At 40.3% G+C, this 27,452-nt stretch overlaps 1 protein-coding gene across 5 annotated transcripts in view; it reads left to right on the top strand.

The window, feature by feature from the left end:
- Positions 1-27,452, top strand: part of LOC120728206 (involucrin-like) — a 71,239-nt gene that overhangs the window by 28,855 nt on the left and 14,932 nt on the right. For 2 of the 5 annotated variants that reach the window (XM_040023013.1, XM_040023012.1), the window contains exons 2-3: positions 4,214-4,251; positions 22,047-22,082. The exons of 1 other annotated variant lie outside the window; for it this stretch is intronic. In XM_040023013.1, the coding sequence (XP_039878947.1) occupies positions 4,214-4,251; positions 22,047-22,082 (74 nt within the window). The remainder of the gene's footprint in view (positions 1-4,213; positions 4,252-22,046; positions 22,083-27,452) is intronic. 2 more of the 5 variants (XM_040023017.1, XM_040023014.1) reach the window with 1 other exon arrangement.

Below are 27,452 nucleotides of genomic sequence, written 5' to 3'. Positions count from 1 at the left end.
CACTGTCGTGCTTGGGACCAGTGAGGCGGGACCAGGGAGAGAGTTTAAAATCAATGCAGACAGCATCGGTGTGCATGTTGGGCCATATGTTCAGAATGCGATACATAAGAAATGTCGGCTCTTTGAGCAGCGTAGCCTGATAAGTGAGTCAATCTGCCTTATTGATTACAGCTGTTAAATCCACTTCAACCAGCCTTTCGCAAGGAGACGAGAGAGAAGTGATGCGCTAAAGGAGGATTTTGAAGGTTTAGGCAATGAACTGTTCTAATGATGAGTGTACAACGCCCAGGATTACTCCTCAGATTGATATTCAACAACTTAGGCAATTTTCTTCATAAGCACTCTCATCCTGACTTCTGCTAGCTGAAGTTGGACTAATTTCATAGCACTTGACTTGAAGTATTTTAGTCCTCCTGCAGCCCTTTGGATCAAACAGGAGTGATTTTATCTCAGTTCTTTCTACCAAAAGATATTACAGATGTAGGTTATAATCTGTGTTAACAAGGGGGAGCCCCCTCCTTTCAGTGCCACTTAATTCTAATATCCTTCAATATCCCAGGCATCACTGACTCATACAGGTCACGCCCTCCTGCGCCAAGGCACGGCGTGGATAATTAATCTAATTTTAGCGCTGGCACTCAGTGATATACTGGACAGAGATTTGCTTCTCAATCATCTTAATGCTGCAATAAAAGATGGTGCTTCCAAGAAGGAAGAAAAGAAGACTTTTCCGTGCACTTCAGTTCCCTGCTTATGACTCATATCCTGTTTTTGTTTATATATTTAGGATGTGATGCTTGCTACGTGAAACATACTGCGACAAACTGACTCAGCGACTGCCACAGTGTTCACACAAGAAATAAGACCAAGGTCATTTATTAAGGTTTAGCATAGCGCATGTATGCACATCCCTTTCATAAAATATATGATTGTTTTATTTTTTAATAGCATGTTGGTTGCTGGTTATATAATTAAATGTATGCACTTTTGTGCTTGAATATAAAATAAATAAATAAATGAGCTAAAAGCTTGATGCCAGCTGGTGCTGAGACAGAGAATGAGCTTAGAGACAAGCTTTTACGATCTTCAGGGCACAGGATGACCAGGTGAACCACATTAGCTGACAGCCCTCCCAAGGCTCCTGAATCATAACAGGAGCATCAAGGACAGCTTACTGGAAAGAGCCATTCATATTCCTGTTAACATGATTTAGAGCTCAAGAAGTCTCTGTTCAGCCCTCTGTGTCTGTAGCCCGGTTTTCACTCTTTTTTGTATCAATACAATCTGCTGAGAATGATTTGGTTTATTATATTGACCTGAAATACTGAACAGCTTTATGCTGTATTCAGGATCTAACTATTTAATTTTATTATCCAGTAACACTGGTTAACAAGCACTTTGCTCCTGGGATTCTTTCACCTGCACCTGGAACAAATTTTACTAACTCAAAATCTAAAAACCATTTTCATCTAGAACATCCTGTTTTGTTATTTATGAAGTATTGGACAGCTATTATAGCCTGACGGAAACGTGATGTGCTTCAGCTTTTAAGAAATACATTTAATTAACCAATAATTAAGGAAGGTGTCTTTCTTGGTCCTGAAATCTATGACCTGATGCTTGACAATGAACTCAAAAGGAGCTGAAGCCCACTGAACCAGCAGCTTGGAAGCATTCGTGCAGGTTGTCTGGAATTTCCTTGGCAATTATAGAGTAGAGAACTGCGCCGCGTTTGCCACTGAAGATGCACTTATTCCATTCTTGTTTGACTTTTTTCCCACCAAAATTTGGGCGATGTCAGGAATGCGAAAAGGTTTCATCAACGTATAAAAGGTGATGGAAAACCGATATCAGGGAAAATGTAATCAAGCACGATGGCTGATGAGATGGATGAGCAGTACAAGTGTAACACAAGCGCCTCATTTTTTACCTGGTTTTCAGTAACATGCTTTAACATTTCTCTGGCATCGTTAATATACAGTGCAATGCATTAATAAACATTAATAAATTTGGTGGGAAAAGTCTAATTCAAGCACCAAATCTGAATAAAGTCATGCAGTTTAATGTAGTAAACACTCCTCGATTTACAGAAAAATAATTCATTACTGCAGAATGTTGACACTTGGTATAAATCTGCCATTGGATGCAAATTACTGTGGCATTTTTTCTACTGCCTGCTTACTGTAATCTCTGAGCTGGCACACTACATGTACAACTTCAGGCACCTGCAGTACTGTGCAGAAGTCTTGAGCCATCCTTTCATCATATTTTGCTTCCAGTTAGTCTTTGAAGCCTCAGTCCAGTCCTCGGACTTGACCATTTTCAGAGAAATGCTTTCGTTTTTTGTTAGGCCACTTGACACTGACCTATGAGTCATTTAAGCACACAAAAAGGAATCTATCTCAAGGCATACATCAGTGTTATGTCTACAGACTTCACAAAGAAGCAATTTAAAGTTTTAGCTTTTGGCATTTTGTTATGGCAGCCTGTTAAAACAGCACAATTTCTTCCCATTTCTTTAGTTAAATATATAAAAAATGCCAACGATAATACAGTTTGACAATCATAAAATGGTATGTTTGCACCAACAAGTTCATTCTCAGACAGCTGAAAACTTGGCATATCCTGGCATGGTGCGCAGTGTGTCGTTAAAACTATGTGGGTAAACTGGACGACTGGAGGAGGAATTGGCAGGTCTAAGAGAAAAAAACAAAAAACAATCCATAGCAGGTGAAAGGTATCTGAAAGTCACGTCCTTCAAAAAAAAAAAAAAAAAAAAAAAAAAGGAGAAAAATACTTAGCACAGGATCTGAAGGAGGCACTTAGCTCTTCTACTGTTCACAGAAGCATGATCAGAAATGGTTACTGTCAAGACGTCATTCTTAAGGCTGGAGACCAGAGAGAAAAGGCCGAGGTAAACTACACAAGAACTGGGTGGAAAAATCAGTGGCAGCAGGTTTTATAGAGTGATTGATCCAAATGTAAAAATTCTGATTCAATTTATTGTCATTGTGAATGACAGTAAAGTGCTATCAGATTTCTTTTCTCAGATTTCCACCATGCATTACAATCTGGAAAGCATCTGATTGGCAACAGCTTTATTTTTCAGCATGACGATGATCCCAAACAAACTGCCAGTGCATTAAAAAGCAGCCGACATCCAAAACACAGCTTTGGATGTCCTTCAAGAAGCCTGGAAAATGATTCCTGAAATGACAAGAAATCATATCTAAAAGATCTTGCCTTGATGCACGCTCAATCATCCAGGTAAGGAAATCCCAGAAAGTCAATTCTGTTCATCTGGACTTAACGTTTTCAGTGGAAGAAAACATTAAGTCCAGATGAAAAGAGTTCAGACTATTAACTTTCAAGCTCATAAAAACGGTCCTTTTGCCTTATGCACTGTATTCTCGTGTATAATTGCACCTATTTCCCATTTTTATAGAAAAATTTAAGAATGAAGAGGTGGCTCAAGACTTTTGCACAGTACTCCGGGGTATTAATGCTGCTCTGGTGCACAGTACATCCAGTAATGTAGCAAAAATAATGCAGGACAGCCTGTTTGTGTCTCATCATTGTTTCGTTTGTTGCTAGCTCTCACACAGAGTGCTAGCATGAGCTGCTACACTGACAGATTCATTGGATAACTTAATTTAGCATTAAGGTCATTCTCAAGGTCATCAAGGAAAGCAAGACGAGTGGTGAGTCAGCTGTCATCACAGTCTCTCTACTCTGCTCCACCAGAGAACAGTGGTCCCTGTTTTCTATTTTATTAGCACTAAATTATTAACTTTACTGGCAATAATAAGCATCCACTGTTATCACTCTGAGATATTTCAGAGTCATCTCTGGCCTCTATGACTCACACTCGTTGTGCCCTCTGCGTGCCAAAGCTTGGCGTGGATAATTAATCTAATTTTAGCTCGGTGTGTTTGTGCTCGAGTGTGTGTGAGAGAGAAATACTGGACGGCGTTGTCATTCCTCCACAGCGAGCAGGCCGAAGGCGGCTTCAGTGTGACATACTGTTATCTGCTTCTCCCTCTTGCTGTCAGTGTTTCTCCCTCACTGTATCTTCCTGTCTCACCTTCTCCTATCACAGACAGCTTAAACCGATTCCTGTTTTCTGCATGTGGCATCATACCTGTAACTACTGAAGCACCTGATAATGAAATCTTAAATTCATCTCATTTTCTCTCCCTCTCTGCCTCTCCAGCAGCGGATGCCGTGCCGGTACGGAAAGATGGGGATCAGGTAAAGTGCTATTATCTCTTTAAAAAAAAAAAAAAAATTAGTGTCTGCTCCATTTGCTGCACACCTCAATCTATTTTTCCATTTTGCTGAAAGCCTCCGTGACAGAATGCAAAAGACACTCTGGTGCTGGCGTCCTCAGCTCTCCTGTTACATCTGAGCGCTCTCCAGCGTGAGAGTGGTAGCATGAGTGTTGATTTTTGGCCCCTCAAATATTATGGAGGTGAGAAAGAAGCGCTGTTACTCATCCAGAACTGTCTCCTGTTGTTACACAGTGTAGCCCTTAGAAAGGTTAAAGACCCGCCCCCAAAGATACGTGGTGCTGCAAAAAAAATGTTTGCCCTCTTCCTGATTTCTTCATTTTTGGCGTATGAGTCACACTTAAATGTTTCAGATCACACAACTTCTGATATTGGACAACAATAACCTGGATAAATGAAAAATGCAGTTTTGCAAAGTTATCCAAACTTGCCCCCAAAACCTAAAAACTGGTTGTGTCAACCTTGGCAGTACGGACTGCAGTGCAGTAACTGACAATGAGTCTTTCCCATCACTCAGGATGAATTCTGACAGTTCTTTGTAGAATTGCTTTAATTGAGCCAGACTGTGGATTTTAAAGCCTGTTTAAGGTCACGCCAAATCAGATTTAAGACCAGACTTTGTCTAGGCCACTTGTTGGTGTGTTTTGCATCACTGTCCTGCTGTATAACACGAGTGCCATCGAGCTTCAGGGCACAAACTCATGGCCAGACATTCTCCTTCAGATGTTTCTGTTAGAGAGCAAAATTAATGGTTCCATAAATTCATCCAGGTCCTGAAAGCCGTAAAGCAGCCCCAGACCATGACACTACCGCCTCCGTGTTGTTATGATGTTCTTTTTATGAAATGCTGTGTTAATCCTACACCAGATGTAACAGGACTCAAACCTTCATCAGTCCACAGAAAAGTTAACCAGAACTCTTCATGTTTTCCTTTTGGCCAGCTGTGGTTTTCTCCTCTGAACTCTCCCATGGACACTATTCATGCTCAGTCTATTTGTTACTATTGAATCATGAACTCTGACCTTAAATGAGTGAGACCTGCAGTTGTTTAGGTTTTGTTCTGGTTTCTTTTGTGACCCTCTTGGAGTAAATCTGCTTGGGCAGCCTGGAAAGGTTCACTGCTGTCCCAAGTTTTCTCCGTTTGTGGATAATGGTTCTTACTGTGGTTTGCTGGAGTGCTAAAGCATTAAAAACGGCTTTGTAACCCATTTGAGGATGATAGATGTCAGTTACTTAGTTTCTTTCGTGGATGTAACATGATGTACTGCTTTTTGAGATATTAAAGTTGGGATCATATTTTCTGAGACTTCTAGGGTCTGCTTGGGTCCCAGTGGTATAAATTTCATTAGAGAGTCAGCACCATGGATGTCTGTATGCCTCCTGTTTTTTGTGATGAAGTCTCAACTATGCCTGCAGACATCAAATAAGTCAGGAATGGCTACTCGGCCGTTGGCCATTTCCAGCTGTTTGCATCCCCTGCAGAGTGTAATCTTTAGCCTACTTCACTTTGTGAGACAGGTTCTATTTATGTGATTTATTGATTAAACTGACAGTAATCAGGCCGGGGTGCACCTGGTGAAATTTAAGTCTTCTTTCTGAAAAATGTGGTTAATTGCAGTTAATTCAAGATATAACAACAGGCAGCAATTACTTTCTCACATAGGACCTGGTAGATTTGGTAGCTTTTGCCCTAATAAATGAAATCATCATTTAAAAACTGCATTATATTTTTACTCTGGTTATCATAAATTTGTTTGATGATCTGAAACATCTAAGTGTGAGAAATATGCAAACAAATAAGAAATTCAGAACGGGGCAAATACTTTCTCACAGCACTGTATTTGCAAGCCTGTGTGTGTGTGTGTGTTTGCAGTGTATTGAGCGTAAAGTGTTCAGACAGTCTGTTTCAGTACATGGGAATTTACCTGAGTTAAAGGGAAAGCACTCCTTTTTGGGGCATCCTCCTCCCCCGCATTATCGAAAGTGAGAAAAGAGTTTGGTGGCACCACAGGGAGCTCTGTGAAGCCTGAATTATATCCTCAAATGTACCGAGTTGGTGCTGAAATGTGAAAATGAATCTGTAAGAAGTGAACCGACCCCAACTCTGAAGCCTTCATCGCAGCCTGAGCCCAGAGGCTCAAAGCTTGTTAGGTGATAATAATCGACCCTGTTTCCAGTCTGCTAGTTTGGATAAGACCCATCATCTCTACCTTCTACAGTGCTTTCTTTTTTTAAACACAAGCACTCCAAAAACTATTGAGGTGTTGTTTTGGCCTCTCCAGCTTTTTATCTACACTGCTTAGTGCCGCTCGTCTTTAAGCTAAGTTTCTAAAAACTCAACAAGCATTTGGACCTGAAAATGATGCCAGACTCAGTGAGCAGATTAGGATAAAACACCCAAATCTGTGACTCCCAGTATATATACCACAAGACAAAATCAGAGCACTAAAGAAAGCTGAATAAAGCACAAAACACTCTTTTATGCCCATGATCCTGTTTTGTGTATCGCTGTAATTAAAATGTTTATTCACATTTTAATTAAGAGCACAAGCCTTTTAATATGTCGGTCAGTGCATCTGGACACGATTCTTTCTAACAAACATGCAAGCCTGCCAAGGATTTCTTTCATGGCCAGACAGTGGGATGGTCTCATCTGGCTGAGTCAGTAATCTGCCCTCAATTCAACTGATTATTAATTTTACTGCTAAAAACCAGAGTCAAGGCAAAAACGCCCCAGTAGTGTGTCTGCTGTGTTGGTTTGGCACCATCACTGTGAGTCAGACTTCAGACAGTCACTGAAACATTAAAAAAGGTGGAGTGACCGAGTGGCTGAGGCACACGTGACGAATCGAACATGTCATTTAAATTTCATAATTCATCTCAGTATTTTATTATTAATTGATCAGCTTTGCTGACCTATAAACAAATGGTTCTGAAACCTCCAGACAGCCGAGGCTTTTCTGGGTTTCATTTTCAGTCTGACTCTGCTGGTGCTCCACCTTCCTGCCTCAGACTGTAGTTCAGATTAATTAGTGCCTCTAAATTGGCAGAGGTGTGAATAGTTGTCTGTCTCCATGTGTCACTTGTGTGACGGCCTGGCAGCTTGGACGTGCCCCGTCTCTCACTCGGTGGTACATGGGAAAGGCTCCAGCCACGTTGGATGAAAAGCAGGCGGGGATAGTGAGTGATGGATGGATGTCTGCTTAAGTTTGGCTTAAGGGAACTAAGAGCCATGAACAAAATCTCACCAGAAGATGAAGCTGAATGTCTCCACCTTACTCTTACACCTGTTCTACAGCAAACAAGCAACATATACCAACACTTCTTTTACTTTAGTGAATGAAAACACACTGTAATCATTGCATACAGTGTACTGCCAAACAGCCACAGGTGTGACCAAAACTAATGGGCTTCATCACAGTGTAGTGACCAAACGAGCCATCTGAACCTGAACCAACAACGACTAGTGACTAGTGGACTGAGGATGTCCACTAGTCATTTAAAGACTATTTGTTTGGACATTTTTTAACTTCATCGATTTAACATTTTTAAATGTCTTCTGAAGATTTTTCTGTCTTTTAGACAAGTTGAGGAGTCTGTTTTCTGTTCCTTGTCTAAATGACAGGTCAATCAAACACAAGGGACACTCCAACATTTTGAGTCATCCCTAGTGTAGTCTTGAGGATTTAAAAAAAGAATAATGGGATTGCTTATGTTTTAGAAGATGTAATCTCTCGTGGTAGAGGCTTCTTCAGTTCTAAAAACAAATGGTGGAGAGTCCTGGGTATTTTATTCCAAGTCGGGTTGTCTTTGTTTAAGGTGATCCTTAATGTCAATGACCCACTATTGATTCTGTGACTCATCACATGAGCTAAGGTGTGAAAAAGGTGTAGGTTTAGACCATCTCCAGGGGTAATGTCCACCCCATCGTGTGATGTGTTGAGGTCACCTGGGCAAAGTGTAAGTGGTGATTGAAGCACCTTGGAAGGGATTTCAAGACTGCATTGTCAGTGGCTTATAACAGATGTTGTAAGTCACTGCCTCTGTTCAATGATGCTCATTCACAGTGGACATAGATGACCTCCTTTACTCCTCTTTCACGCCATCTGTCTTCTCTGTCCAAAATGTGAACACTGACATCCTCAAAAGACTGTCCTTTGTCCTGTAAATGCAAGTGTTCTCCTTTCTAAGCTCTCAGGACTGACCCGGATGAGTGAGAAGCTACACAGACGTACGTCCCCAGTCTAAATGCTGTTTCAGAGACTTTGGAAAGCAGACAAAAGGAATATTAATTTCAACTCCTGCACGTGTCACAACATCATGAAAAAGGAAAAGGGATGCTCTGTTGGGAGAAAATGGTGGTGTCACAGCCTGCAGGAGCTACTATTAGTCAAACCTGTGTGTACTCCTGTGTGTACGCCGGCACTCTCGTGACTGTCTGTGTGTGACCGGGTGTGAAGGTGTGCCAGTGTTGATAGTCTCTTACCAAGGCCACAGAGCTGCTGTCCCCTGGGTTCAGGCTATTACTGAGCCATGTATCACTTCTCAGCTGTGGACCCTGGAGAGAGGGAGAGGAGCAGAAAGAGTAAGAAAGGGAGACAAAACGGAGACGTCCGTCCTTTTTGTTGTTCCATCAGTGATTAATGCTTTATGTATGTGCTGCTGTCACTTTGTCTTTTAAGTGCTGTTGTAGTAATAGTTAGTCCAGGTAACTTTTCTAACCCTTAAAGCCTGTTCCCTGTTGCTTTCTCCCTGTTTGAAGTGATGTACACTTACAGAAGCTTTGAGCTTTTACAACAAAACATTCCCAGCATTTTCAGACTTATATAACTGAACAGTCATGGATACGATCAGCATTCTGGTATGAAACTGTCACGGGACAGTGTAGCAGGCAGGAAGTGGACCCAAATGCAGGAATCCAGAGACAAACGTTAACTCAAAGCACAGCTTCATTGGTTGGGAAATGGCAGATTTATTTAACTAGAGCATGAGGGGGGACTGCAACTAGAAAGTGAAGAAAACTAGAGGCTTAAGTACACATGAGATAATCAGGGAGTTGGAACACACCAGGGAACACAGGTGAACTAAATCTGATTAACAGGACAGACTACTAACAAAATAAAACAAGATGTAACGCACACTGAGACTCAGACACGTGGACTTGACTGTCACAGCCGGGTTGTTTGGTGTGTTTGAGGAGCGTACCCAAAAGCAGAAACCAGAAAGACGTAGAAACAAAATGACAATGGTGAAAACTAAATTATAACCTGAACTGGGAAAGCTAACGCTAGACATGGAAAACTCTACATACACATATAAAACATGAACCTGTGACAACCAATGCTTCAGATGAGCTAAATAGATGAGCTGACAATGAACAGAGCGAGACAGAGGACTTAAGTACACAAAAGGGTAATGAGGGAAGTGGAAACACCTGGGGAAACACAGCTGACACAAATGAACATGATGCCACAGCGGGACTCTTCAAAATAAAACAGGAAACATAATGGGACATGACAACAAGAGCTTGACAACATAGAACACACAGACACGAGACGCATGACAAACTGGGGAGACGCGAAACATGAGGAGAGACACATGAGAACAGATAAGGGAGACGAAAGCACGGGCAAAACTGAAAGTTAAACATAGAGGACAAAACAGACAAAAACTCAAAACTAAATGGACCTTGATGATAACATAGATTATACTAAACCTTAATTAAAAGTAACATAAGAACTTAACATATTCAAATATAACCTAAGAAATCAAAAATACAAAATAAGCTCAAAATGCTGGGTCACAGACCGAGCACCCTGACACTTGACTAAACAGACAGACTGATGAAACACTGAGATGGACATGGGACCAGGACTGCAGATGTATTAACTAGACAAGACGGGGAACACAGACGGTCACGGTGACAGAACACAGAGAGACCAGACAGACACGGGGGCACGACTGTGGAGACCGGAGGTGAACAAACACGGAGACGAGACGGAGACGGACTGGACAGGAAAGAGGAGCTAAAATAAAACAAGAAATCAGAAGCTGCATGTAAAACAAACTCAGAGCCACTAGAACATAACATATTCAGTAACATGAACATAAATGTTCACATAACTTTATGATAAATCCATTAAATAGATGCCACACTCAGTTTACTCCACATTTCTTGTCTTTTTTTTTTATCCTGACATATCAGTGAAATTTATTTTTTTTTAAAAGTGAGAATTAAAGAGCAGTTAACATGGCAGGAGAAGGTTAAATCTCCACAAAGGTTGCAGAAGTCTGTATCTGTGTGCATCACATAGCCACTGGTGTAAAAGGAAATTTCAATAAAGCAAGCTACATTAACCTGCTCCCTTTTTCACCATGGGTCACCACAGCATGCAGCTGTTTTATATACCAGATGCTCTTCCTGAAAAACGCCACAAAAGACTTGTGTCGCCTTCTGGGATTGAACCAGAGATCTTTTACATACTAGGTGAATGTGTAAACCATAAACTACTGAGCCACTATTAAAGGAAACTTACACAATGGTCATTTACATAAAAATTCAAAGTAGTTTCCCAAATTGCTTAAAATAACTTTGCTTGTTGTTTTAAAATAAAATAAAATAAAAACCTTATTTCCTGTTGCTGTCAACAGAACATCAAGAACGAGCACAAAAACACTGGTTTTATGCAGGAATACGTCAGACCACCCAACAACATGGCTGTGATAGAAATGCATCCTGCAAGCCTGTTACATCAGCGTGTATAAATGCATGGGTTGCACCCGCCTGCCACCGTGAGCACCTGGAATCATGGCATCAGAAACAGAATTCAGTTTTGATCAAGTGCTGTTTGCATTGAGCTCTGATCCCGCAGCAGCCTTTGAGTTGTTTACCTCCATAAACACGACTCCTCTGTGTAATTTATTGGCCTGCACAAAGAGAGGCCAGCAGGTGGAGAGAGATGAGGAGCTCGGAGAGATGATTCAGACTCAGAAACAGGGAGTTCTTGACCAAGTGCGACAAACCAAACGCTACAGACTGACAGACAGAATAAATCCTATTCAACTAGATTCAAATGCAAGTAAAACAGAAGAATTCAGGCCGTGAAGATCGAAACATCGACAATGATCTCATGGCTTGATCTAAATAGAAATTTGGAAGTTAACAGAATGTTCTCATTGCTTTATTTTCTGCCTCCTAGTCTCCTCTGTCCTCCTCCCTTCTGCTTCTGATCAAAAATAATCTCAGTACATCTTGAACATGTCTACATGTTCAAGGATGTCCCAATTCCTAAAATGCATCTGGAGGACAGAGGATCGAAGATACACAGGTATATTCTTTGCAGATTTATTACCTGTAGAAGACGCCTGCAAAATCTTTGGAGTATCCAAACAGCGGCACTCGGAGCGATCTATGAGCAGTTAGTCCTTCGTTTGATAAGATGTTTCAGTTATTTAAGGTGGTCACATCCATGATGAAACTTTCTGCTCTTGAACGTTTGTGTGATTTAAAAAAAAATGTATCTTTTAAGACGGCGCTGTAAATTTAATTAAAAGCAGCACTAAATATAAAAGCTGTCATGAACACTGTTACGCTCGTATGACATCAGACATCAATAAATACAGATGTAGGCTGTAACAAAGCAGAGCAGATAATGCAGCTGTGCTAAATGTCATGATTTATTGACATGGCAATAAAATGAGCTCCAAAGCAAGTCTGTCTCATAGTTAAAAGCCTGTCTCCTCGGCTCCTTTCTCCTTGTAACTCCTCCCCCGTCTCCTATGCCCTGCTCTGGTTGAAGGGACTAAGAGACGAGGGGAGCATGTATAAAGCGAAAAATGAGAAAAGGAACAGGCCTGCAGCAAAGCTAATGCAGAAATGTCTATAGCTTGAATTCCTTCTAGCGGTTTGCAGGGGGAGACTGCGTCTGGTTGCAATTGTATGGAAAAATGAGCCTACATTTCATTTCACCTCACTAAACACTTCTCAGATTAATTTATGGTCTTAAACACTTTCAATTTAAAAACAAATACTTGGTACCATTTACTGTAAAACAGATGATAAAACTCTGCCAGTTAGAGCGCGGTGAACAAGTTATTAATATCGTACCATCCTTTGATAAGCAATGACCAAAATGGCCAAAATGTTTAGTGCTTCCAAACAGTAGCCCAGAGGAGGTTTTCTGTCCATCACGTTTAATTAGTGGCACCTGAGGTAGCTGTAGCTGTCACTCAGGATGCTGCGGTCAGTCCTTTTTTATAAAAGATGCCCAACTGAACTCATAATTCTTACCCTATTAGATGAGCCAGTGGCACCGCTGATCTGATCTAGTCTGTTCTTAATTATCCATCCATCATCTGCTGCTTATCTGGGTCAGGTGCCCACACCTCCTTCTCACCAGCCCCCTCCTCCTTCTGGGGAAATAAAGGGGTGTTTCCAAGCCAGACATTAGTGCTCGCACTAAGCACTGATTCACTGTATACTGTGCTCAAACACAGTTGCCCCTCCTCTAAATTTCCCTGTACTCACACTGCTCTAACTGATCTCACTGATCTGGGCCCGAGAGTTTGTCTCAGCATCTCAGCCTCTCTCTCACACTCTCTCTTTTGAGATGTGCTCTTGCACAGTTGTCTTCACAATTGTATGCATTTTGGGACTTAATTGGGGAAGCAGTGACACACTGCCCTGTGTCACCGGTTAAAGTGAGTTTCATGGAGGCAGCATTGGAGTGAGGACAGTGATCACACTGTGTGATGTACCTGAGTACAACTGAGGTCCAGCTTTTCAAGCAGACCAGGGTATGATTTATTTAACTCTACCCAAGCATGGCATCTGATCACTGTAGCCAAACAAGCTGGATTTTTGGGTTCAAACATGTGCAGGCACGGCTATTACAGCACGGCTCTTCAGCATTTCCTGGTGTCTTCTCCCAGTTGGACATGTCTGAAATGGTAAATGGACTGGTTCTTATATAGCATATTTCTATTCTATCTTAGCACTCAAGGCTTTACACAACTTGCCTCATTCCTTTGACCACAGGTGGAGGTTTAATGAGAATGCAATAAATCTAAGATAAAATAAATCTAAATAAAGCTCCGAGTGAAAGCTCAGACAGTCACTCATTTCAAGTGCATGTATCAGTGAAACCCACAGCTTGTGGCTACAGGTGAGGTTAGGATCACAGATAAACTAAAACTTTACAGCACAAACCAGTGAACATGAAAATCAAAGGAATGAGCTCATCATGCTGGACTCACATTGCACATTAAATACAAAAGTGCAGAAAACATCCCTGCAGCATTAGGCTCGGTGAAAGGCGCATTAGTTGAAACATCAGCCTGTCTGATCAATACCGAGTGCTCCGACCAGATCTCCTCCGAGGATATAAGCCTTCCAGAATCTGAGTCACAGGATGGAAAACACAAACAGATCAGACGGAGTTTCAGCTGCAGTCACAGGACCTATTTTGTCTTCATTAGTTTGTGCTTTAAAACAAGTTTCTTGAAAACTGCTGGAAGATCTGTACCGACTGCAATGTTTCCCATTGGAATGTAAAACAGAAAAAAAGCTCCTGAAACTGCATTTTCACATCATTTGAAACCAGAATTAAAGAAGATTAGCTCGTCTTTTAGAAAGATGATCCCACGGCTCTGATTTTGAAATGACACGTAGTACGAGCCCGATCTCCGGATTTAATTATGCACCATTAGGTTCTGTTTGTGACTCACTGTTATGCACCCACTGAGCTGCTTTAACCCCTTTAACCCAAATGCCATCCAAAGTTTTAATTACATCCTCAACTGTATTATTTAAAATATTTTTTCTGTCCCTCCCAAGTAAAAGCATCATAGTGAGTCATGGATCGAGTTAAATGAGAAAAGGCAAATCGTTAATAGCTGAGAAGTTCAAAGGGCAGTAAAAAAAAGAAAGAAGGATAACTGTTTTTCTTTAACTTTTACTCCCTACATTTGATCACAAATATCAAAATATTTCTCTTCAAAACAGCTTCATTACTTTAGGTTCAACACATCTGAGGGGAGTTATTAATTATGTCAAAGCAGTTGGAAAGAATGATATTAAACTCCGTTATCAATGCTACTGATGTAAAATGAAAGAGGCCACAAACATATCATTTATGCATCATTTATTGCACTACACTGAGGCCACTATATGCAGGCCAAGGTGTAGTTTTGGTTGCGGTGCTTCGGCAAGTGTAAATGTAGTAACATTTTCTAAGTGGCAGGTAATTAAAAAGGCAACTTTCCAGCAGATATCAGCAAACACACAAACTGTTTCTGTGCAGTTTCTGTATTTCCCAGGGAGACAAATGAAAGGTCAGTGCACAGTTCACTCTCAGAGATGGAGAAAGATGTATTATTATATTTATACAACGTGAGGTTCAGTTAGCCTCGCACACACAAATAGCTGGTAGAAGTGACCTCCAAAGAACTGCCGTTTACTTTTGTACTTTGAGTATATGTCTGAACTTTTTCACTTTAATGTGAGTCAGTACTTCAGCTTTTACCGGAGTATTTTCTAACACATGTATCTGTACTTCTACTTAAGTGATGGATGTGTGCACCTCTGATTATATTTCAAGAAAGAAGAAAATAACCCCAATTTTCAAGTAGCCATATCTTTGTCTGATGCAGCTCGTGTCAGGCTAGACTTGGACTAACTGTGACCCTGGAGGATGAATAGATGTAGAAAATTGACAGCTGGATAGGAGGTAGTTATTATTGAATAAACTGTGTCCTTCAGGGGAAAAGCCATGAAGCAGGACTGCAGCATAAAGCGCTGATTTACTCAACAGTTGAGCTGAGAATGTCAGTTTATTGAGAGACGTTCACCGTTATCGTGTTTGAAGGGATTTTAGCTTTCAGCTCACACATTGCTCACACACGTCTCGCTCCAGTTCAGGGAAATGCGCTACTGAGCTGGAGCTCAGCAGAGATACAAATACAGAGTCGATTTGAATACAACATACACACGTACTGATGATTAGACCTTTTTTGCCTTTGGTTGAACCTCCACCTTCACACACTGAGGCGTTCTTTATGACTCCGAACTCTGAAATGTCCAATAACAGAGAGACTTTGATTATTATAAATTTATAGTTCAAACTTATACTCACAGTTATTAATTAGATTGTCCGACCTTGAATAATTTAGAGGCTAATACTTTAAGATTTCAAGGCTCCTGCTTTCTTCTGTTACATGTGAGACATTCAGACTGAAAGTGGACCAGTTGTTGCATAGATTTAAACATCAGCCGTATTCAAATTTGAGTGAAATGTCTTAACAACAACTGGATAGATTGTTATAAAATATAGTTAAATGCCCTCCTCAAGATGAAAACTCACCTAGCACCATCAAACATTGTGTTTAGTGTTAATTAGCAAATGTCAGCACGTCATCACACTAAATGCAGATGGTCATGGTGTGACAATTGCAACTATGCCAAGTCAGCATGTAAGTTAAGCTATGCTGACATTAGCAGTCAGTGCACAGGACTGCTCTGCCTACAAGTACAACATGCCTTTAGATCAGAAAACTACATCCCTAACACCACCTGACTATGATGGTACAGGTGAGGCTGCGGCCTCCAGGACTGTTCTGTGCTTTCTGATGTCGAGACACCAGAATTAGATTCAGAGGATCCTCCTGTTTTGGGAATGTACAGAGAAGAGGCCGTACATGCAGATGCCTGAAGTAAAAAGTCAACAAAGTCCAAAACTTTCAGTCAAAATGACGAAGCAAAAAGAGTCAGGCAATCAGGAAGATGGAAATCGTGAGGTTAAAAAAGAAAAACAGGTTTATAAGTAATTAAAGGATGACAGCTGGGAAACACACGATGCAGCAGAGAACAAAGGGAAATTGGGGAGAATATAGGCCGAGGTGCAGATAAGAAACTGGCTGATTAAGAAAAACTCTGAAAGAACACGAGTACAAGTAACTAAAGTGTAAGATAAAGACTTTACAAACAAGGCTCCAAACTCCCTAACCACGATAAGGTCATGTTCTCTGAGCCATTTCTCAGCTGTTTTTCCTGCTTTGGCAATCGGCTGGAATTGGAGAGGAAGGGCTGGACTGTCAAAGTAACCTACACAGTATTTCCAGGACCTACATTTGCAGGCAGAACGCAGCTTTATAACAAGATAAACAGTGTGGTCACATCACCACTCAGTACTTTGTTGGTGTTGCTCATTGGTGTAGATGCCTAGAATTGTTTGGCAAATACTGAAGACCTGTGATTTCTAACTAATAACCTTATTGTGAAAGCAGTAACTTATTCAAAGGCCCAGAATTTGAGAATAAGACTTGTTGTATTTCTTTCTGTCCTGTCTGACCTCTTGAAAAGAGCTTCATTTATTTTTTATTAACACGCTACACTGCAGATCTGAAGGGTAACTTTGGGTTTTTCACTTTTTGAAAAGCCATATCTACCTTATCCACGAGTAAGGCTCCACCCCAAACCAATAAAAGATGAGCGTAAACATTTTCTTAGCAGATATTTGTCAGCTGGTCCTACGGTCAGTAGGTCTCACTGAGTGTAAAGAACCAGTTACACCTCATATGTGTGTGTACTGATGTAGAGGTTTTGTCTGCGCGGTGACAACTAGTATTCAGTTCAATACTCGGCGAGTACTCGTGCCCTCACAGCTGGTATAAACAGTACAGAGCTGTTTGCAATGGGTATAACTGTCCCATAAGAACCCACATGTAGTCTACAGGGAGCAGAAGCAGGATGGGAAATAATAATTTTACAAATGAACTGTGATTCAGGAAGAATAACTAAGTGTGTTTAGCGCTGCGGGGAGGAGATCTGGAGCAGGATGCTCAAAGATTAACCATCAGTTTAGGCTAAAGATAAGCCCGGCTCTCATTTTTAGGAGTTACGAGTACCAGCAAATACCACATTAAAGGATAAAGAAAGTTATAAAAACCTAAATCCTGAAAGCATCTATGAATCGCCGATTGGCTTTAAGCTTAGAGGAGAGATAATTGTGAATTATCAACGTGGGTGCAAAATCTTATAGCTTGAGTTTGCATTGTTGTACTAATATGGGCATGTGCTTCAGTTAAAGAGGAGATGGCTTTTTTCACAGTTGCATGATTTCCTGCAGGACGCAAACAGAAGCTGACAGAGGTCATAAGTGACTCAATGGGCCTTTAACACTGAATACATTAGCCGCTAACAAAACATTTCCTAAAACAGAAGCGGTTCATGCTGCTGTTGAACGTATTCTCTCATGAGCGTTAGTCATACATTTATTAAGATTACAATTAGACGATATCTTCTTCTTTGCCTTGAATTCGTAAGCTTCTTGTTGCTGAGTGTGTTTATTACTGTTTGAGATTAAATAAAGACTTATTCATTATGTCCACTAACATTATTTTGGGGGCTAAACTCGGTCAGCCAGTCACTAGTACTGTTTGTGTCGAGATATGGTTAAAAAGACTAAAAATACGGATAAGATACTGAAAAGACCAAAATAATGATACTTATACTCAAAGTGATCATTTAGCTGGAATCCATGTAAAAACGACACAGGTGTAAAATACCAGATGACGGTTTTTTTATTTATTTATTTCTATTTAGTGTATGACATTTAGTTGAGTTGTGAGTCCAGCAGATGTTCAACTGTCTTTGACTATAAACTGATTATGAAGCCCATCTATTTGCTTCACTTCCTGCTACATTTTATTTTACAAGGTTATGAAATAATAAGATTTTCAGTCTCAGAGAGTGAAAGTGATGTCAGGTTAGTATTCAGCATGGAGAGGTAGAGTCAGTTGGATCAGCGCGTCCCATCACTGAATCAACTATTAACTGAATATTTCCTAAACAGAAACCGCAGATATTTTGCTGTTTTCGTGTATATTCTCATCTGGCTAATACTCTAATACACTAACACAGTGATTACAGTGATATGATACCTTCTTTGTTGCCTCGGCTCTGTGAGCGACTCACTGCAGACGGCGTTCATTAGCATTTGAGATTAAACGAAGCATTATTCAATTAGATCGGTGTAATCTGTCAGCTGTGTTGGCTTTACGCAAAGTTTTAGTGATTAACACCCCAAACTAACATGTTTGTCCAGGAAAATGAGTTTCTAATCAACAGGAAGGTTAACAAATGTAACTTATTAGCATATTTATTGCTCACATCTAACACTGAGCAAGGTGTGCTTGCATCTGAATGAATCACCCGCTAACACGACCGTCTTTGTTAAATCCCTCTGCCGTCTCAGAAGCTGCTTTGTTAGAAAAGGATTATTCTTATTCCTCATTCTCCTGTCATGAAAATAAACATCTGATGTGAATATAGATCTGCTGAGGAAGTGAAAGGAGCCAGTAGTAATTCTGTTTCTGCTCGCCCGTGGTTTCAATTTGCTAACCGTCGTCAGTATTTGACACCAGATGAAAAATGTTAATTAGAGCAGTAAGGGCTTAAAACCAAGTGAGAGTCACATTCACACTCATTCATGGAGATGTAGAGCTAAAGAGTTTCTGTGCGCAGCAGCTGCTGATTAAAGCATGAATAAAGTAGAGGCCGGGCGCTTTAATATTTTATTACCGCTGGTGCACTGCTTTCCATTTTTATTCCTTTTTATTGCCATCTTCAAATATGAGTGTCCACCAGCCATATTACTGACACTGGCAGGATGGCGGGTATCGTTTTCACCTTGTGAGTCTGTCTGTGTCTCGCTGTGGCAGAATACAATCCTGTTGACAACTACTGCAGCGAGAACTACCGCAGATGGTGGCTGTGTTAATTTCTGTTGACAGATATTGTCAAGACAACAACGTCATAACTATCAAAGATACAGTCAGGAAGCTTACAGGCGTGTAGTTAACCTCTTAAACGACTTATCCAGGTTAATGACCATCCTGTTTTTTGTCATCAATGACTTGGCTGATTTTAAGATGTTAAGTTCCATGATGAGTGTAGTCTATCCTTGAATTGGTATGGAGCACTAATTCCACTGAAATTAGAGGAGAGGCAGCACAATTTATTCATGTAAGTAGTAAGATGGTGTTTAATAGGACTTTCAAATGATGCAAAATATCCTAAAAAATGCGTTGTTGTTACATTAGTACACGAGTACTGAGCAGTCAAATGTATGCATTTAGTGCTCTGTACGTTAAAACAATAATTTTAAAACGAATTCTAAAATCTATTGGGAGCCAATGTAAAGAACATAAAATAGGAGTGATGTGAGTTCGCTTGCTAGAGCGAGTTAGTTTTGTAGTTAGTTTTGGCTGCTGCGTTTTGTATAGCTTGGAGGCGAGAAAGAGATGATTTATCCAAGCTGGTAAACAGAGAATTACAATAATCTAAACGCGATGACACAAATGCATGGACAATTTTTTCCAGTTCAGCTGAGGAGACCATATGTCGCAGTTTAGAAATGTTCCTTAAATGAAAGAAACAGGAACGAGACAGAGATTTCACGTGTGAGTCAAGGCCCAGAGAAGAGTCAAATATTACTCCAAGATTTCGAATATTTGGCTTAGCAGAAGAACAGAAAGGGGCAAGAACCTGACTGATTTTAGAATATAGATCAGGAGGAGCTACGATCATGGTCTCAGTCTTATTCATGTTTAAAACAAGGTAATTGTTAGAAAGCCAATCAGAGATTTGAGTTAAAGCCTGGACTAGGGTGGACAGCCTATCCAGCTGATGAGGCTTAAAGGACATATACAGCTGAATGTCATCGGCATAGAAATGATAAGACAGGTCACTAAAAGACTGAATAATGGCAGCTAAAGGAAGCATATAAAAAGAAAATAATAATGGACCCAAAACTGAACCCTGTGGAACCCCGCAGGTTAGGGCAGCAGTGTTAGAGGAGAACCTATCAGTCCTAACAGAAAAAGTCCTGTCTGATAAGTAGGAAGAAAACCAGTCTAAGGCAGTGCCCGATACACCAGCCAGAACCTTCAGCCTGTTGAGTAGGATTTTGTGGTCGATGGTATCGAAGGCTGCGCTAAGATCTAGCAAAATGATCACGGAACAATTTCCTGCATCAGATGCCATTAGTAGATCATTATAGACCCAATTGTCAGAGTACCTGGATGATCTAGATGATGAGGATACATATTTACATTTCAAATATCTATATTTAAAAACTCTGTGAACATCTACATGTAAAATTTCTGTGCTGTGTGAAAATAATACAAGGATCAGTGTGCAGCATAACCAGCTACTCTTTCCACGAATCATATAAATTCTAGTTTATGTTTAATGTAAATGTTAAAAACCTGTGTTGATGCGGCGGCGGCTGCAGTGTGGGGAGCAGAAGATAAAGTTTGGCATTTACTTTGACATAAAGTTTAGGGCATTTTCCGTTTCACCTCTCCTGCGGTCTGATATGTGGCTTTGAACGGTACAACTGCGATAACAAGCTCGGAGTGCCAGTGGAGAAACTCTTCAGGGCACCGTGACAAAGAGTCTGACGTAAAAACAAATAAAAAAAAGGAAAAGAAAAAAAATCCTTTTGACAGCTGTCGACTTGAATCCTCCGGAGCAACCACGGTTTCAACGTGTTCCTCTTTCACTCTTTGTGTCTGCTGTACAGTGTGATGAATGTGCATGATTGCATCCGTGTGTGTGCATGTGAGGACATGGCACTTTGGTCTGGCCACCCATCAGATTTGCTGTTGCCCCCAGCAACAGTGTCACTCCTCGGTGGGTTCCATTGGTTACCTAAACATTCAATGCAGCGTGTATAAGCGAAGAGGGCGAGTGCAGCTGATCGCATTCACAGCGCCACACTCACACGCGATTGCAGTTTCTCCTCCCGCTCGTCTACTTGTTCCTCTCTAAAGTCTGACTCAGCTGATTAAAATAAAGCCTTTTAAGTCTTGTGAGATTAGACTGTTGTAGTAATGTTCACACATACACTGTATGACTCACATAAAGAGCCATGTAGTTCAGTTTGTGGGTTCCAGCGTATGTTTCACAAACACAGTCCGGACCGAGCAGACTGGTTTATGGAAAATATTCATCTGCAACAGTTCGTCGTGGATTTGAGGTTAACATGAATCTGATCTTGAAAGCAAATTCAGATATTAAACTTTGTCAATATCTGTTGTATCCAATAAGATACAGTTATCTCACTTCAGCTATTTATTTATCTTTTTGCTGCAAAATGAGATTGTCGAGCAACACTATCACTAAAATCCGCTACAAATGTTGCCATGAGATGAAGATGAAGATCAGCTGGCATTTTAATAGAGTCAAGTTGGCAATTACATCCAATTTGTTTGTGGTATTACAGCAATAAACTGTGATAAATCAAAGAAAATCACCTATGTGTTACTGTCTATGTAGACAAAAATTCCCATTTAACACAAATTCACATTCAAAGATTACATTTGCACTCAGCAACCTTCCAGTTCTCTAGAAATATAGCCAGAGTCCAACCATATATGGTCCTGACATCCAGAAAATAAAAAACTAAAATGACCTTTTGAGCTTTAGTCCTTTCTGACCTCCTTCAAAATTAATTGTGAATCTTCATTTTACAAGAGCAACAAACATATATAATTTGGTGCATTTAAAAATAAAATACGAAAGCCTCACATCCAAAATGTAAATGTTCAAATTCAGAATTAATAGCACTTTTTATATCTGACATCCTCCTCTTTTAATCTGCCTTTTTCTCTTCCCTCCTTTGCTACACCTTCTTGTACTTTTCTCCCCCCTCTGTCCTCCGTCTTTCCTCCGCCCTTCTCTCCCTCCTTCCCCAGCATGGCCGTGCCGAGTTTTCCTGGGAAGGAATCAATGTAAGTCTCCTTGTTTAAATCTCCTTTCTCTCCTCAAATCTCCTCTACCTGTCATTTCCCTTTCCATCACTTAACCGACTACCTGAGCTTTGACTTGGAGTACATAAGTTGACATCCCACTCGTTTATCCTTCCACCTTTTCCTGCCACTCTTTCTTACTTTCTTATCTCTCACTCCCACTGCCTCTCTCTTATCCCCCAGTTTTTATTTCCCTCCCAGTAAACTCCCCCATCCGTCTCCACTCTTAGCTCTCTGCTAATCTACTGTACTGTAAGCTTCATATACTGTATATATATATACAGAGTCACAGATAACAGGCTGTAATAAGCTTATCTTATGCACAGCTGAAGCCTTTGCACAAGTCATTTTTTCTTTTTTAACTGAAAGCAATGGATGATAAGGTGGATCAACTGTTTATGTACCTTCAGCAGAATTTGTTTGCACCATGTGCATTTGTTCAGCTTGGAGCTGACTGGAGGAAAATAATCTTGCGTAGACATATTTTGGGTTTTATGCAACAACGGTCCAGAGACATTTCTGATGTAAAGCACCGACTGATTTTAAGATGGAATTAAGAATCCTGGATGAATCGGCAACACAGCCGACAAAGGAGGTTTTTGTTTACTGTTATTTAAAGTGATAAACTGGTGTGGTACTTTAGTAAAGTGATGTAGGGAATAATAAAAGCAGCTTTTTGCAACAGCAGCAATTAATTTGAAAGTTACTTGTTAAAAGTTTGGAGTCACTAAGAAATGCCTGTGTTTTCTTTTTTAAACTTCCTCCATGTAAGTGTTAATTGATCTTAAATGTTGCAAATATTAATGGCAATCATTTAGACTTTTTCATGTATGTAGATATATAGCAAACAAATACATAAATCATTATTGGCTAATGAATTTCATTGCTGTCCTCGCTGCAAAATTTATGGCTGTTTCAGACCGATAAAAAACTGAAGGCTGCATACAAACGTGTAAACCCTTTGTAGAACAGTGACTTAGCTCCAACTAAATGGAAAGAGTAGTGGGAGTCCCTGCTGCATGAGAGGAGTACAAGCAATGATTAATGGGATCATTAATTAGGAATCACATGATTGTGCGAGTAATTTATACACCGTAAAAAAAAATCCTAAGAAAACAGTAATATTCGGCAGCTGGGGCGCCAAAATAATGCCATAAAATAACAGAAAATAACTTTCTCATGAAAATACGGTTATTTTCAGTAATGACAATACAGTTTGTTGCCCTAATTTTACATGGGATTTTGCCTTTTTCCAAGTGCTTTTAAACATTAAATTAGGAACATTTTAATGTGATTAAACAATGAAATTACCTATAAACAAGGTCAATGAATGCGGCAATATGAATAATAATACTTAAATGTACAGAAATATACAGTTAACAGTTGGTTTAAATAATAATGGATTGCATTCATATCGCGCTTTTTGAGACCCTCAAAGCACTTTAGGTGAAGTGTCTTGCCCAAGGACACACGGACAGAGAGTGTCCGAGCCGGGGCTCGAACAGGCAACCTTCTGATTACAAGGCGAACTGCCAACTCTTGAGCCACGATCGCCCTAAATAACAATAATAATTATTATTATTATTTGATGTAAAAAAAAGTTTATACGAATCATTTATATATTTTTTTTTCCATAGCATTACATTTGAATTTAACAGTTCAATCTTTCAAATAACGGACAAATATCTGTGAAATTATGATACATGTGTGTATTTTAACAATCTAAATATGCACATGTACAGACAGATACATTTAAAAAACAAGAAAATTATATTTTATTACATTTACAGTGATTTTACGTTAATTTACATTTGAAATGTAAAATCAGTCTATTTATATGAATTTAATGATATTCTAGAAGAACAGTACAAAACTGTAAAATACACAGTAAATACTTTTATATTACAATTTTTTTTACAGTGTATATATGTAGGCATACATATTTTCAGAACCCAACATCCTGAGTCCCAGTGGCACATTATGTTACTTCACTTGAGTTTATTGGGAGAATGCTAACGGATCATACTTGCATACATGAAGACAACTTTGCAGAGCGAAAACCAATTAATCTGTTTAGCTGAGAGCAAAGGAGCTTTATACTGAAACTCGACTATATTTCTTTTAAGAACTGGGTGACTGGAGTGTACTACTCCCTTTAAAGAAGAACACAAACTAAATACAGGGAAAACACCAGTGCTGCCAAACTGATGATGAGGGAAAAATGCATCATAATCTCAGGTCTAAGGAACACATCCGTCACACATTCTCATCTGTCAGCTTCACCAATAAGGATGAGGGGAGTACACACCATTGCATGAAAGCTTCAATGTTCAGCTATTTGGAAATTGGGAAACATTATTCAGCTACTTCAGAGTACATTTTGTTTTAAGTACATTTTAAAACTCTCCAAGAAGACGAAAGTTTGTGTTTGTTTTGCTATTCTTGTAACACAACTCTGTTCTGGTTTATGGCATATTAATAGGAAACCACATTCTGAATGTTAGTGTAGAGTGATTTTAAGATCATATGAAGGCATATTAAGAGCTCATGAAACAGGCTAATGAGGCTAGGGTCTTTTGCATATTACTGCTTTAGAAAGTTGTTTCTGCTGTTAGCAAAGACCGTCAGTTCATACATCTTAAAGTTCGGGATCCTTTAAGCTCCTATCCTGGCTCCATACACTCTTCAATATTCCATCAGCTCCAATCTGTTGTTTGGCAGTACAGAGTGGAGTGATTACAGTGGTTTAATCAAAGCAGTAGAGAGCAGCTGAGGTTGCCTGCTGTGAGCCTGAACAATGCAGTGAATGAAAAACTATAAGCGAAAGGAGGCGGCAAAGTTATGTAGCATATGAATATGAATATGTGACCCTTTTAACCTTACATATAAAACCAAATGCTGATTAATGCACATTAAAACACTTCTCTGCCATATTGGTTTAGCTATGTCTGTGCTTTGTTGGAAGGACTGGAGGAGGATTTTAATGGAGAACATTGGTTTTAGTTGCAAAATAGGCGTCCACCTGTGGTTTATTATATTTGAGGAGAAACAGAGTCGAGCAGATACACGACTAATGGAAGAAGATTGCTGTAATAGTTTCATCTGTATGCCTGTTGACTCTCTGGCTGCCCAGCAACAACACCATATAATGTTACTGGTGCATGCAGGCAGTTTAAAGTAGGAGCGTGTGGATGATGCTCCACTTGCACACCACAGAGGGACCAGATCATATCAGTTTGCCTTTTTATTGTGAGTCATACACCTTGACTCAAAATATTACATCATATCTCTCACAAAATCCTCCCGTGTAACAGAGTCCACGTGCTTCCCTATTATTTCTTACTGTAATTAGCCGCTGGGAGGGCCTCATTAAGAGCCGGGCTCAGTCTCTGAGTTCATTAATTTTTGGCTTTGTTTGCCAGGAGCACTGCTGCCGGGAAGTAACACAAGTTTACTGTACACATGAGTGTTTTTATGGAATAACTATAGCTTTGAAAACTGTTCAACATTCAGCTATTTAAGTGTACAGGAGAGGAACAGCATCTAGGTTCTCATTATTAGTATGTTGTTGTTGACTTATGTTTGAAATTTCACTTTAAATTATTCTCCTTTGGGGACCTTCTGGTTGATTCAAAAAAGACAAAAACATCTCACTTTAATGGACCGTTTACTCCGAAAACCAAACATGCATCTTTTGTTTGTGCTGGTAGTTATCCATATCAATTGTTCTGGTCTTGGTACCTGTAATTTAGCAATCCACCCTTGGCTAAGCTGAGTTGTCTGCACGTCTTTTGATTGGCAGTTCAGCAGAAAGTTCCTATAACAGTGGCGGTGGTGACAAGGTTTGGGGATGTTTTGGATGTTAACAATACTACAGCTGATTTCTCTGTGAAGTTTGGATGTTCTCCTCCGTTCTTGTGGGGTTTTTTTTTTTCAAATAAGCCCGTTTAATTCGGCCTATCACGGCTCAGGATTCCTAATCTAAATAATTTCACTTCCTGATTAAATAAACTTGTAGTTTACATCCCTGAGACAAATCTCAAATCAGCGTAAAAATATAGCGCCAACAATGTGATTTCCTCTTATATCAGAACACAAAGATACGTGAGGGTTGAGTCAAGAACACCCACAGATGAAAAGGTTACTGCAGGGGCCTCGGTTTGAGTCTGCTCTTTCCTGTTCGCTCTCTCTTTGCTTCCCTGCGTGCTCTACTCTCCTGTCAATAAATGTCAAAAGAAACACTGAATGATCGTAGCTTGAAATCAACATATTATTATTTCTACACATTTGTGGCGTGAATAAGGCACGGCGGGACCACGGAGCAACGTTCAGAGCCAACTTTATTTAATTCACGTCACACCACACACACCAACCCCTGAGTCCCCGTGTTTTAACACGGCGGGCGTGATTGCGGATGCCGTGCAGGTGCGTCCGCACGGCACCACAAACCACGCCCCACCACAACATTATTTTATTGACTAAATACTGGAGAAATCTTAAGATGCGACTTGTAAGTGTGAATGTGGGCTATACGGCACAAAGGAGGAAAAACAAATCCCGTCCTGTGGGGCAGAATAATGAGCTGAATGAACTGTTGTGTACAAGGCTCCTCTTGTTCAGGGTTTATCTGTTTATTTCATCATTTCTATTCGTGTTATTTCTATTATATTTGGTATACAGTATGACGATGTTTAAGGGAGGACAGGCAAGAGAAAAAAAATGTGTGTGTGTGTGAGAGGGTGAAAGAGAGAGAGTGTGTGTCTCTGTGATGAAATGCACTTAAAAATGAGGGTGGGAAGTCGTAATAACAGCCCCTAAGGAGTCAGAGAAAGACAGAGATGGATCCGGGAGAACCGGGCCATCGGCAGCCACGAATACTGAAGACCCAAGGCCACACATCCTGGTGAAATCTGCACGCCCATCCCAGCAGGAGAAGGAGTGAGGCCTTAAGTGGGGCGCTCACGGCTAAGGTGTGGGACTCCCAAAGGACCGGAGGCAAAGGGCAGTCGAAGCCGCGAGAGGCTGGTGCGAGCAGAGATCAGGGTCCCAGGGCTCCAGGCCCCCAAGAACCACTCTGTGCCTGGCTGAATCTTACCACACCTTTAACCAATGATTTGAGAGCGTCCCATTGTAGCAGCTGAGCTAGACGCCATCTTTAACATGTAGTCTTTGCTGGGTGAATAAAAAACACAAGCACTGTTGCAGCTTGAGAAAACCAAAGGTTTAGTAAGGATCGGGTCTGGTTACACCTGGAAAGCCAAGATATAAAGTTTATGAAAACAAAACAAATGCAAAATGCAAAGCTCCCAAAAAACACAAACCACCATTCCTCGGCTTACAAAACGTGCAACT

Source organism: Simochromis diagramma, unplaced genomic scaffold (genome assembly GCF_900408965.1).
Source record: "Simochromis diagramma unplaced genomic scaffold, fSimDia1.1 OVJJ01000307.1, whole genome shotgun sequence".
NCBI lineage: Eukaryota > Metazoa > Chordata > Actinopteri > Cichliformes > Cichlidae > Simochromis > Simochromis diagramma.
The sequence above is the reverse complement of the archived record's forward strand: the minus strand, read 5'-3'. Positions and strand labels throughout refer to the sequence as shown.